The sequence below is a fragment of the Petromyzon marinus genome, chromosome 44 (assembly GCF_048934315.1).
Source record: "Petromyzon marinus isolate PM22_M1 ecotype Great Lakes invasive population chromosome 44, UKy_Petmar_22M1.pri1.0, whole genome shotgun sequence".
Taxonomy (NCBI): Eukaryota; Metazoa; Chordata; class Hyperoartia; order Petromyzontiformes; family Petromyzontidae; genus Petromyzon; species Petromyzon marinus.
The window spans coordinates 6,358,431-6,370,404 of NC_133710.1; the positions used below are offsets into that span (position 1 = coordinate 6,358,431).

The following is an 11,974-nucleotide window of genomic DNA, read 5'->3' on the forward strand; positions in this document are numbered from 1 at the left end:
GTGTCAAGATGCTCAAACACCAAATACGACACATTACAATGTATCGATTGTGCATTAACCACACATACTTGTGGCAAAAACGTGCAAACAAATATGCTTTGATGTTACGTAATTGTCCTTAAAACCGATTGGCCGACACCAGAGAGCCTCTTTTTATGGCTTTGTCTCACCGGTGCAAGAGACCAAAGGGTAACTAGAAGGACGCCAAAGGCGAACTGCACAAGTGCGATTCAAACGCCAAAGCATGAATATCGAATGCACGAATGGTTTCAAGCTTAATTGTAAAGTGTAAAGATAACGTTTGCGATGTAAACCCGGAAAGAAAAGCTTGTTCACTGGAGCAGGTAGACACCCTGAGCTAAACTATGAACTAAAGTTATTTTTTATTTTACCACGTAAGGTCCACCGAGCCATACAGTTTTTTCAGAAGCGACCTGGCCACACAATAGCGCAACGAAGTGGCTTATCGTGTGGATATTTATAGCAGCCAAATACTCTAAACGCATGTTTTTAAATGCGGAGGGGAAAACCAGAGGACCAGGAAACACTTGCAAACTCCAATATGCAGGTGTCAGGGTTGGGATCAAACCCACGACCTCCTGTACACCAAGAAAGGTAGTTAACATCTCCTCGCCACCGTGGCACTCAGTGAACATAAGACCACTTTTGCTCCGTGTAAAAAGAAACCATACACGGACCTCGGCAAGAAAACTTCAGCACATTTTATTGCTTTGTTTTAAAGAAAAACTAGGTTACATTCAATGTGTACAGTATTTGTCGGTATAAAATTAATGATATAACCTCAATGCATACGTAATGAATGTTGATTCAACGTGTAATGGAACTCGTGCCATAATCCACAGCGATGACGATGATTACATTGACGATGACAATGTTTATGATGACGCTGATAATGAAGACCTTAGCGTTGACAATAACGGGTAATAACTGACATTACAATGTGTAATCTGGTGTCCATGATAATAGCGATGATGCTGTACCCTCAAATTAACAGTGATAAGACTGCGCGTGCACACACACATACACGACCTACATAACCATCATTCAGTGCAACAGTGGGTGCGGTAGTCGTGTGTTCTAAGTGAGAACATCTCCATATCAGAACTGGCAGGCAGGTGGAAGGATGTAAGAAAAGGCACTTCTCTTTTGTAAGCCCTGCAAGGATAAAACGGTACGGGTTCCGTTCCCACCCGTGGAGGAAGGCCTTTTGTATTTCACGCCCGGTCACGGGGCAAAACAAGTGACGCCTTTCTTTGCGGGGGAAATACACCGATTGCACGTTTGCCACAGCAAGGCGCTGTTTGCCACATGGGGCCTGTAAACGGCCGAGGCAAAGAGACGTGCGTCACGGGTGACGAGGATTACAGGAGCGGGAGCCGTCACTTTGCTCACATTTTTGTGATCGCTGCCGCCATCCACTGGGATAATTCACAACTAGTCTGTTCCGCCGCAACGCCGCGTGTTATTTTCACAACGCGAATTGGATATAACGCGAATGAGTGCATGGAAGCATGTTGTGTGAGTGGGAATAAGTGGTCGTAACGGCTGCCTCGCCATAGCATCGCACAAGGCGGGATGCTGCTGGATGCCTCAAGATGCTACTCACGCACCTCAGTCTTTGTTCAGCCTGCGTACTCATCTCATGTGTTATCGCGGACTGTGCTTTAGCCTATATTATATATTACTTATTATAACGCGTGTTCTTCAGGAACGTGTTCTGCAGAACAGACTGTGTTAGCAATTCCCACCAGGGCCACGGAATGTGGTGCAGGAGAGTTCGAGAGAGAATCACGAGGATTGCAGATTGTGCCCCATCGCTTGCTCTCGTATAAAATGTCTGCCAAAAATGAAGGCTGGGTGGCGCAGAGATCAGAGCACTGAGCCAGCCCCTGTTGAGATGCTGGGCTCGAGTCGAGGTGTCAGGCATCTGTGGAACAAACTGGGTGTGTCCCGAGTGTAGTGCAATTGACGGGTTTCAGTCCGGTCACCCAATTTTCCAACAAAATTTGGGTCTGCACGTAACATGACCGATTTCCAGCTGTGAATGAAAAGTAGCAGCATCACGTGATAAATATTACACTCGAATGGTGGAGCGTGTGGGAAAGTGACGCCCTCTACTGTGTGAACCAAGGGGCGCCACTGTGGCGAGATGTTATCTCCCTCGCTGGGTATACGGGAAGGTCGTGGGTTTGATCCAGACCCAGACGCCTGCTGCTGTATATTTGGAGTTGGCGTGTTCTCTCTCCCCGTAGGTCGGATGGATTTTTCTACGGGTCCTCCGGTTTCTCCCTCCACATTTAGAAATGTACATTTATAGTATTTGGCTGCTATAAATATCCACGTGATAAGCCACTTTCTTGAGCTATTATGTGGCCAGGTCCCTTATGAAAAAGAGCTATAGAGCTCAGTGGGCCTCAACTGGTAAAATAAAAAGTTTACAGTTTTAAGGAGATTTCGGATTCACTTAAATGGGCCGTTCTCAAGCACAAAGGGTTGTACAGCCTTATGGGCAATGGCAGAGCCAGGATTTTCAGGTGGGGGGGCAACCCCTCCAGCAATGAAAACTGATAGAGGAGTTGTTAGTAAGTAAGAGGAGTTGTCCCTTGCTTTTTATTCGACGCGTGTGCGGTGATGGTGCAGCCATCGATTGAGGGTCGAATTCGAACCGCGTTGTGTGATCGGCATCGCGCTCGCCGAAGGTGAATGCCTTTAGGGAAGTCGTGTACTGTATACGCAACTGGGCACAATTCTGAGAGTCACTTATAACTACTTTGCCATTACTTATTGCCAATTATGGACTCAGACTATTGTCCTATCATCTCATAGAGTTCCTGGCACGTAATAATGTTACACAGTGGCAGTGGGGGGTCGCAAAATGCCGATTTATTACTAATAAACCCCAATGATCCGATCGAAATTAGGGATTTCAATCGGATCATTGGGGGGAACGTGCCGCCCCACCCCCCCCCCCACTGACTCCACCAGTGCTTATGGGATTTTCGTATCATAACATGAATCCAATCGCACAACCCAATCGGGATAACATTGGGGAAGAAAATGACTTAAAATGTGGTTTTTAATATCTGGCAGGAGTTTTTGTCAGAATTCCTAAACGTACCTCACTTCGTAAACAAGTTGGCAGCAATTCCACTGACAAACGTGGCTCGTGGGAGGTTTACAAACCGGTCGCCGCCGCCGCCACCACCACCACACCATCGTCATCCTGCCACGGCTGTTTGAGACCTCTCCCACGAAAGAAGGGGTGAGGGGAACCTTTTCATGACCGAGGGATAAATTCGAACCTTCGAAATCCTTCGCGGGGCTATACACGTGGCCACACTCACACACACTTCAAGCACTTGCAGTATGACAAGTGACGAAAGTGACCGTGCTAAAATTAGAAAACGCCGCTGCATTGCCAGTTTGATAATATTCCACTCTCGTGCACTAGTTGGCGTGGCCAAGATGCTCGCAGAGACCGATAAATACCGTTCGGAGCCCGCTTTGAAATGGTAGGTTAAAACGTAGCCGTGGACCGTAGGTTCCTCAACCCCCTGCTTTAACGCAGGCGACGAGGGAAGCGTACGCGACGCTGGAAACGCGCGGTGTGGCAGTCGGTTTGTAGAGAGGTGTCCGTCGGGGAGGGGGTTGGGGGGAAGGTGTCGCCGTGGTGGAAGTGACGCTCTTTCGGGACTGCTGCAAAGCGAGTCCTCCTCCTGGTGGTCGGACAGGAAGAGAGAGGGAGCGCACACCGCACACACACTTTGTACCGTGACGGACGAGGCGTCGTCCCAGAGTGGCGGTGTTCAGACGGCCGCTCCTGCCAAAACAGAAGCGGCGATGGGTTTCACCCAACACAGTGTACACGCGCAGCCCTTATGTCCATCCATTAAAACTGTTGGACAAACTACGATTGCAAAGTCACAGGAACCCCGTCGTTGTTATAATTCGGCATATCCGCGAAGATTAACACGGTGTCGTATCGTGAAAAATTACATCTCGGCAAGCAACCCTACGATACACCTACCGGAACTTCCCGTAACAATATGGTGCACAGTCAACATACCAATGTCAAAAAATCGAAACCGTTAAGCAAAATGCACAGGCATTGCCCAAACTGGAGTACAAGATGGAAAACCCAGCAAACATAACATGAAAAGGTCCACACAGATGGTTTTAAGTACCCACTTCCTGTAATGCCATCTCCAGTACACCTGCAGCAGCCCAATGGGCTTGGCAGTTTCACAGATCTATAGGCGGGTCCACCAACCCCTCATCTCCGCAACGTTGGATCACGGGCGTGCACCAGAAACGTTTAAAAGAGGCGGCCACACTTGCCTGCACGATGGCTTGGCCGACACCCCTAGCAGAGCTGCGCGTGGTGCACGACGTTCTGCAGGGACTTGCGAGTCACCAGCAGCCGCACCGCCTCCTCGTTCTTCTTGGTGAGCTTCTTGCGAGCTTGGTCGTGCGTCACCATCGTCATGTCCCACCCGTTCACCTGCAGCGATGGTGGCGGCGGTGGTGGTGGTAGGCGTGGCGGCGATGTCAGTCAAGTTAATGCACCCAATTCATGGACCGAAATCGGATTCCACGCTCACCGCACACTCGTCGAATTGTGTGTGTGTGTGCATGCGTGCGAATGGGGAGCGGTAGCGTAGCGGTTGACGCGCTGCCCACTGAACCCGGCAACCAGAGTTCGATTTCTACTCACGGCCAACACCAGGTGACGATTATATGAACCGGTCATGGCCGTCCTTGAGGTAGACGCAGTATTAAATGGGTACCTGGTGCGGTGTTGTAAACATTGCAACTGGGGAGACAAAGGCGGTCGGGCGTGGTGCTGGCCACCCACCCCCTCGTGTGCCGTGCCGTCCTTCATAAGTGCTCGCTAACAGCACTTGCCCCAACAGTCTGTTAAGGCTACACGGGGGGTCTTTGTCTTGTGTATGTAAAGAACACCCGCGTCGTCTCACCTGCATGATCTTGTCCCCGATTTTGAGTCCGGCGAGGTCAGCTGGACCACCTAGAGCCACCTTGGTGACGTAGACACCCTGGGGGTGGGGAAAGCATGGGTTCATGACAGGGTTAGGGTTGTGTACTTTAGCGAGAAGCCGAGATTGTTTGGGCGACCGACGGTATGATCGATAGACCTGAACTCGAAAGCTATCTCGAGAATTACATGTTTTTCTAGAGTGTCGTTACTGCTTTATTTTTATTCCCAGGAAAAGTTTGAGTTATGCAACAATTGATTACTATAAGGTCTTTTGTCCACAATACATACATACATGTAGTGGATCAAGGGCATAAGAATTGGTTATTTTTAATTCAACGGTTGATTTTGTTTTGCCCACTGTGGTGAATGCAGCGCTTCCAGTGGCTGTCGGGCTTGCTGATCAAATCGCAAACAACCAGAGCTTAATTTCTCACCGAATATTTTCCAGGTGCCTGGTAAACTGGGAGGAGGCGTGTGACTTGTATCTACAGACATCGTATGGTGGATGCGGTGCGCTTGGATGCATCAATATTTTCCCCGAGTCACTGACCAGCACCCATCCGGCTTAAATTAAGCCTCGATTACAAAACACAATTCGAAACGAAATGATTACCACGACCACAGTTTTATGCTCGTATTAAGCAGTCAATAATTTCATGCCCCAAATTAGCACTTCGTGATTATTCATCTCCGTTTTTTACAGTCCTGAGCCAGTTGATGGAAACTGCACAGTAGTATGGCAGGGGCATAGTCTAGGCATCGGACAACCACTGCCGACTTCTCCACAAAGTGGTGCCAAGTTTTGTTGACCCCCGGAAAGGATGATGTGCCCGATGAAGAAGATAATCATTTAAATAAATCAGTGCATGGATTACACGCATACAAAGGGTACTGGACAATATGGCCTTGGGACACCAAGTGGAGTAATTGAGTGTAAAGTCAAGGACTGGCTCAGGAGAAGAGGGGAGGGGAGGGGAGTGACCTTGTCGGACTTGTCCATAGAGTATGGGTTCTGGCCCGGATCCTGGTCGATGCCGCCTCCGATGCTGAAGCCCAGGATCAGGTTGTCTCCTTGCCGCAGTTTCCGCACTTCAATGCACTCCTGTTACCGGGGTGGGTGGGGGGGACGCGGGGCGTTATTCAAACGCAATGCGCACAGGGAATTTAAACGTGAATCCAGGTTCCAGCTGCCTGTTATGAACATGAATTTTCATTGCAGTGAATACCGCACCTCAGATTAGCATGGTTCGCTACGTACGGTGTGAAAGAAGTTCAACATTACATACATCTCAGCCTGGTCACCAATGGCTATACACACAAACATCACATTGGCTCATGTCCAGCTCAGAAGAATTAAAGCTATAATTGTTTGAGTGTCATGTGAAGACCACGATGTCGTTGCCGAGTGGGTAAGAAAGTGCTGCCACCTACTGTGTGGATCAGAGGTCACTTAGAGACCTCAGAGGTAGTTCTGTGATATCAGCTTTTATGACCGTTCTCGAACACAAGCGGTTGCACCCGTAACCAAGTTGGTCCCCGCCCTGCACCGACCGGCGTGCACCAAGTATGGTCAAGCAATGCCCCACGACTCGTGCGGCGTGGCTAGACCTTCATCCAGCAGCGGAGTGGCTGATCAAGGGGGCCGGCAAATGACAAGGCACGGCGGTGGGGTTATTACGAGCGGACCGTGCAACGTACAAGCGGGGGGGGGGGGGGGAGGCCCGGAATGCCGGGCATGCGGAGGGCAAGGTGTCGGCTTATTCGAGCAGTTGGTCGCGTGCATTGGTGCCGGATGCAGGGGGTGTGCGCGAGCGACAGCGGGGGACGGAGCCACGGAGGGGGGGCGTGCGAGACGGACCGGATAGAGCTGCATGGAAACGAGGATCAGCAAGTGTAAAATAAAGGGAGGTTATTACAAGTTCACCTGCAATATGGTGCACATACACGAGGAGAGCCTGGGTATCTGCTTTTATGGTCTTATTCCTTAATTGCAGTAAATTAATTGTAATGTAAGCGTTTATTTTAGATTACAATACACAGGGTGCACTGCTTTGCCAATTATAAACTACAAGGCATGTACAGGCTTTGTATTATATATATGCGCGATATACATTGATTTATTGAGTCTTCTCTTCCACTGTACAACAGAGCCACGCCAGTGCTGGCTCTGGAGGCACTGTAGAATTCGAGTCGTGTCGATGGAATTTAGGGCATCCAAGATGTGAGTTTCTTGCAGTGTCAGGACATCAAAGTCTTAATTTTGTTCCCGAGATACTCGCAATTCGCCCGCGAGAGTCCAATCAATTTTGATTTAAGGCTTTCGTGACTGCAGGGATTCATATTCTTGGTTCTTTCGGTAAAGTCACGTAGAAGGGAAACAATAAGATGATAAAAATATAAAACAATAAAATTCTCACGACGTTTCGACTGCAACACAAGCAATCATCATCAGGTGTGAAAACCACAGCAAGAAAATTTGTTTCCCTTCTACGTGACTTTACCGAAAGAACCAAGAATATGAGCCCAATCAATGTTCAGTTGGAGGATCCTTGTTCTCGGGGGTCTATCTGACACGCTGTTCGGCCATGAACAGGGCCGTTGGCGTGGCTTGTGTTGTTGTTGCTCAGGAGATCGATGATCAATGTTGGTAGTGGTGATGGTGGTTATAGTGATGGTGGTGTTGGTGGTAGCGTGCGTGTGTTGTCGTTGCTCTGGAGATCGATGATCGATGTTTGGTCGTCGCGCTGATGGCATTTTCGACGTGATTTCTCACTTAACAGAGTTGACCTCGTGAAGGCTGCCACCTTCCACTCCGCTGTATTTCCGACAATCAGAATGTCGCATCGCAAGAGTTGGCAACGCCTTGTGGAGGCCTTAATCGGTGGAATGATCACGATTGATAATTATCAGGATGCTTATTTTGTTAATCGAGTTATTCTTCATCGTGAAATTTGCCACCAACATTTTCTGAGTGCTATTCGTTAGTAACGACTGGTTTGTAAGCCAAGCCACTCTGAACACAAGGAGCTGTTGCCACAATAAAGAGAGGGGAGGGTGCGAATGGTCTCTCTCCACCCAACCCACTAATCCACAGCAACCAGATCTCCCAGATCTCACACACCCATCCCATTCAATTCATCCCCACCGATCAGACCGTCATTAAATATTTCACGATGAAATCAAACACCCCTTGGCATTGTCTCCGTAAAACCTCATGCAGCACTGAGCATCACAAACGTCACGAAGCGAGTGTGTGCGTACGCGTACAGCCCTTTGGTCAATCCACTGCTGAATGAGGGCCTCCTCACGCCGTACGGGTCGTGGGGGGTTGAAAGTGGGGAACACAGATGTGGGAGCATAGAAGTACAGTCCAAGTGATGCTGTACTGCCCTCTGATGCTCACCTCGTTGCCGGACAACAGACGGCGATCATCCGTTTCTGCGTGGTGGTCACCCATCGAAGCACTATCCAGGTTACGTTCTGCTTAGCTTTCAAGATCTGATAATTTGGTAATCATCATTATCATTGGCTGTGTTTAACATCTGGTCAATGAACAAAACATGTCAATGAGATGATTACCTGGTTACATAGGGTGTAATGAAACCCAATGAGATCTCCTGATACAATTAAGGAAATCAATATCAATGACTTCACGCCTAAATAAATGAAAAAAGACAATGACTATCGTTACGGAAATGTTATTAAACGGAGGAAAACGAATCTCAAGAACATAACAGGAATCCGTAAATGACGCCTGCTGTATATTTGGAGTTTGCGGTGTCTCTCTCTCTACACGTGCACACGTGGATTTTTCTCCGGGTCCTCGAATTTTCCCTCCACATTTAGAATCAACATCGCGCGTTTAGAGTGCTTGGCTGCTATAATTTTCCACGTGATAAGCCACTCCGTTGAGCTATCATTTGTGATAGTCAAGTCGCTTCTGAAAAAAAGAGCTACATAGCTCAGTGGGCCTTACCTGGTAAAATAACAAATAAAGTTTAGTTTTAGTTTATCTCCTTGTTAAATCAAAATCAATACATCTTAAGTGAGACCACAGGCAACCGCACTTAACACAATCCATCTCGATTGACGCAACCCCGAGTTTAAAAAGTCAACCTGTGAATTCTCACAGTGGGGGGGGAACTTTAACAGGTGGTTCAAATCTAGGCATAACTTGCCAGCAGTAAATCAATTGAGTCGGAGTGGCGGGGCAGGCTAAAAACCAGTGGCAAACACGGTATTATACTCAGGCTCATAAAGTGAGTGAGACCATCCATACCTGTCAACCCATACGTTTTACTCGTATTCTTGTGCAAGGAAATCGAGTTCGCAGGTCCATACGGCCTACAGCCGTTTTAATACGGGCACATTTTGCGTCTATTCGTTTGCGTTTCTCCCTTGGGATGGGGGCTCTGCAGGATGAACGTTGAGATGTATCAGGGCACGGGTGACCAAATATGGTCTGAATTGACCTGTAATAAGGTCGGTACTGATAAGGGGTTGACGCGTATGTAAGACGCACCCAAAAACTTGTATCCGGTATCAGTAAAGTTATACAGAGACAAAGATCCCCCGTGTAGCCTTAACACAGACTGTTGGGGGCAAGTGCTGTTAGCGAACGGCACCTACGAAGGCCGGCACGGCACACGAGGGTGTGTGTGTGTGTGGCCAGCACCGCGCCCGGCCGCCTTTGTCTCCCCAGTGGGTACTCATTTGAGGCCGAGTCGACCTAGAGGAGGCCCGGGGGATGAGTTCAGATAACAAACCTGGTCTCACGCAGCGATCGCAGCTGTGGTGAAGTATGGGTGTCACGAACACGTGCCACGCCCGTCACGTGTCAAACCCACGAGAGCGATGCGTAAGTAGACAGTACAGAGCACCGTCAAAATAGTACAGAGCACTGTCAAATAGAGGGGGGTTGGTGTCTCGCGAAGTTTATATCGCAGTGCCCATTAAAATGATGTGAAGCTGTTAACCGGTTGAACTAACACGAGTTAGATCCAGCTCCGGACAATTAAGAGAGTGGGAGTTTGATCTTAAACGAAGCTCATTCTAGATTTGAGGTTTTCGCGACTGCAAGGATTCCATGCTGTTTGTGTTTCTTTCGGTAAAGTCACGTAGCAGGTGAAAAGTAAATAAAAGTAAATGAAATCGCGACGTTTCGGATGCAACACAACCAAGCGTCCGTCATCAGTTGGGAACAATCACAGCAACAACAACAAAACAAGTTGCTGAAATAGGTGGGGGAAAAAAAAGAGAGCTTTAATTAACTTTTATTTTTCACCTACGTGACTTTACACGAAGCTGCTTCGTGGTTCCACCCCGAATCGCATTCACCGCACAAACCGTGGCGGCAGTAGATGCCGGATAACCTGATGATGCACAAAATGTAACAAACAAACGAACATAACTTATCCAGCGGCAGTAAGTAGTTGGGAGCCACTGCGGTCATCCAGAACAGAGAGTCGCCTAACTACGTTTTCGAACGACGCAATGTCCCGGAGCCGCAACATACGCGGTCACTTCTGGTCTGGCCTGACCACCTCGTATTGTTGTGACCACTGTAAGTTGTCGCTCTGCGATCTCCACGTGAGTCGTGGGGAAGGAAGAAGTCGAGAGAGGAGTGGACCGCGCCCTCCATCGGCATTGGGGGGGGGTGGGGGGTGAGAGGGCCACCCCAAGCATGGCCTGCCGTGAGCGAGCGACTTCACCCGGGCCTAGAGCGGGGAGCTGGAGAGACGGCGGTCCGTAGTGGCGTGAGACACAGAGAGGAGACGCAGGGACTTGAGACATGGACTGAGAGAGACACAGAGACAGAGAGAGACAGAGAGTGCGAGAGAGACAGAGACTGCGAGAGAGACAGACTGAGAGAAACACACAGAGAGACAGACTGAGAGAGACAGACTGAGAGAGAGACAGAGACTGAGACAGACTGAGAGAGACAGACTGAGAGAGAGACAGAGACTGAGACAGACTGAGAGAGACAGAGACTGAGACAGACTGAGAGAGACAGAGACTGAGACAGACTGAGAGAGACAGAGTGAGAGAGAGACAGAGTGAGAGACAGAGACACAGAGACAGACAGAGACTGAGAGAGACACACACAGAGAGACACAGAGACAGACAGAGACTGAGAGAGACACACACAGAGAGACAGACTGTAAGACAGAGACACAGAGAGACACAGAGACTGCGAGAGAGACAGAGACACAGAGGGAGACAGAGAGAGACAGAGACAGAGAGACACAGAGATACACAGAGACTGTGAGAGAGACAGACTGAGAGAGAGACAGACTGAGAGAGAGACAGAGACACAGAGACTGAGACAGACTGAGAGAGACAGAGACAGAATGAGAGACACAGAGACAGAGACACAGAGTGAGAGAGAGAGACAGAGTGAGAAACAGAGAGACACAGACTGCGAGAGAGACAAAGAGAGAGACAGAGACACAGAGACTGAGACAGACTGAGAGAGAGAGAGACAGAGACAGAGTGAGAGACACAGAGACAGAGACTGAGAGAGACACAGAGACAGAGACACAGAGTGAGAGAGAGAGACAGAGTGAGAGACAGAGACTGCGAGAGAGACAGAGACTGAGAGAGAGCGGCGTTAGTTTCCGTACCACGACTGTGGAGAATGATTCACCCGGTGTGTACGATGCCATCTTCAACCGGGAACCAAACCCCAGCCACCACCACTACCGCCGCCTCCTCCCTCCAACTCACTTAATGGGGGGGTGGGGCACACGTGACGTCATAGCGCGCGTTCACCATCGGCGGTGAGCGTAAAGAAAGGGCGGTAAACGCGCTTTGACGTCATCGCGCGCGGCCCGTATTTGCGTGTGTTACGTCATGTATCGTGGTTAGCGCTCCTTTGCGCTAGGAACCCGGCCACCCGAGTTCGAGTCCCGCTCCATGGCCAACACCAGCAGTGACGATTACATGAACCGGACCCGG

At 49.2% G+C, this 11,974-nt stretch overlaps 1 protein-coding gene across 2 annotated transcripts; it reads right to left on the reverse strand.

The window, feature by feature from the left end:
• Positions 1 to 707: 707 nt before the first annotated feature.
• LOC116951970 (tax1-binding protein 3-like) lies at positions 708 to 11,765 on the reverse strand. Of its 2 annotated transcripts, none has more exons than XM_032970917.2 (5): positions 11,641 to 11,765; positions 6,000 to 6,119; positions 4,998 to 5,075; positions 4,360 to 4,522; positions 708 to 3,841 (listed from the first exon to the last, which is right to left on the reverse strand). In XM_032970917.2, the coding sequence occupies exons 1-4, from the start codon at positions 11,680 to 11,682 to the stop codon at positions 4,385 to 4,387; spliced, it is 378 nt and encodes a 125-aa protein (XP_032826808.1). In that variant the 5' UTR covers positions 11,683 to 11,765; the 3' UTR covers positions 708 to 3,841; positions 4,360 to 4,384. The 2 variants fall into 2 exon arrangements, with proteins under 2 accessions (XP_032826808.1, XP_032826809.1); XM_032970918.2 differs by having other exon boundaries at positions 708 to 3,737; positions 11,641 to 11,764.
• Between the last annotated feature and the right edge of the window lie 209 nt (positions 11,766 to 11,974).

Bases quoted from the DNA above. Each gene is read 5' to 3' on its own strand.
- LOC116951970 (XM_032970917.2), bottom strand. From the start codon at position 11,682: ATGGCATCGTACACACCGGGTGAATCATTCTCCACAGTCGTG. The intron at 6,120-11,640 runs GTACGGAAACTA...CCCCGGTAACAG, and splicing joins AATCATTCTCCACAGTCGTG to GAGTGCATTGAAGTGCGGAA. The intron at 5,076-5,999 runs GTCACTCCCCTC...CCCCACCCCCAG, and splicing joins CTATGGACAAGTCCGACAAG to GGTGTCTACGTCACCAAGGT.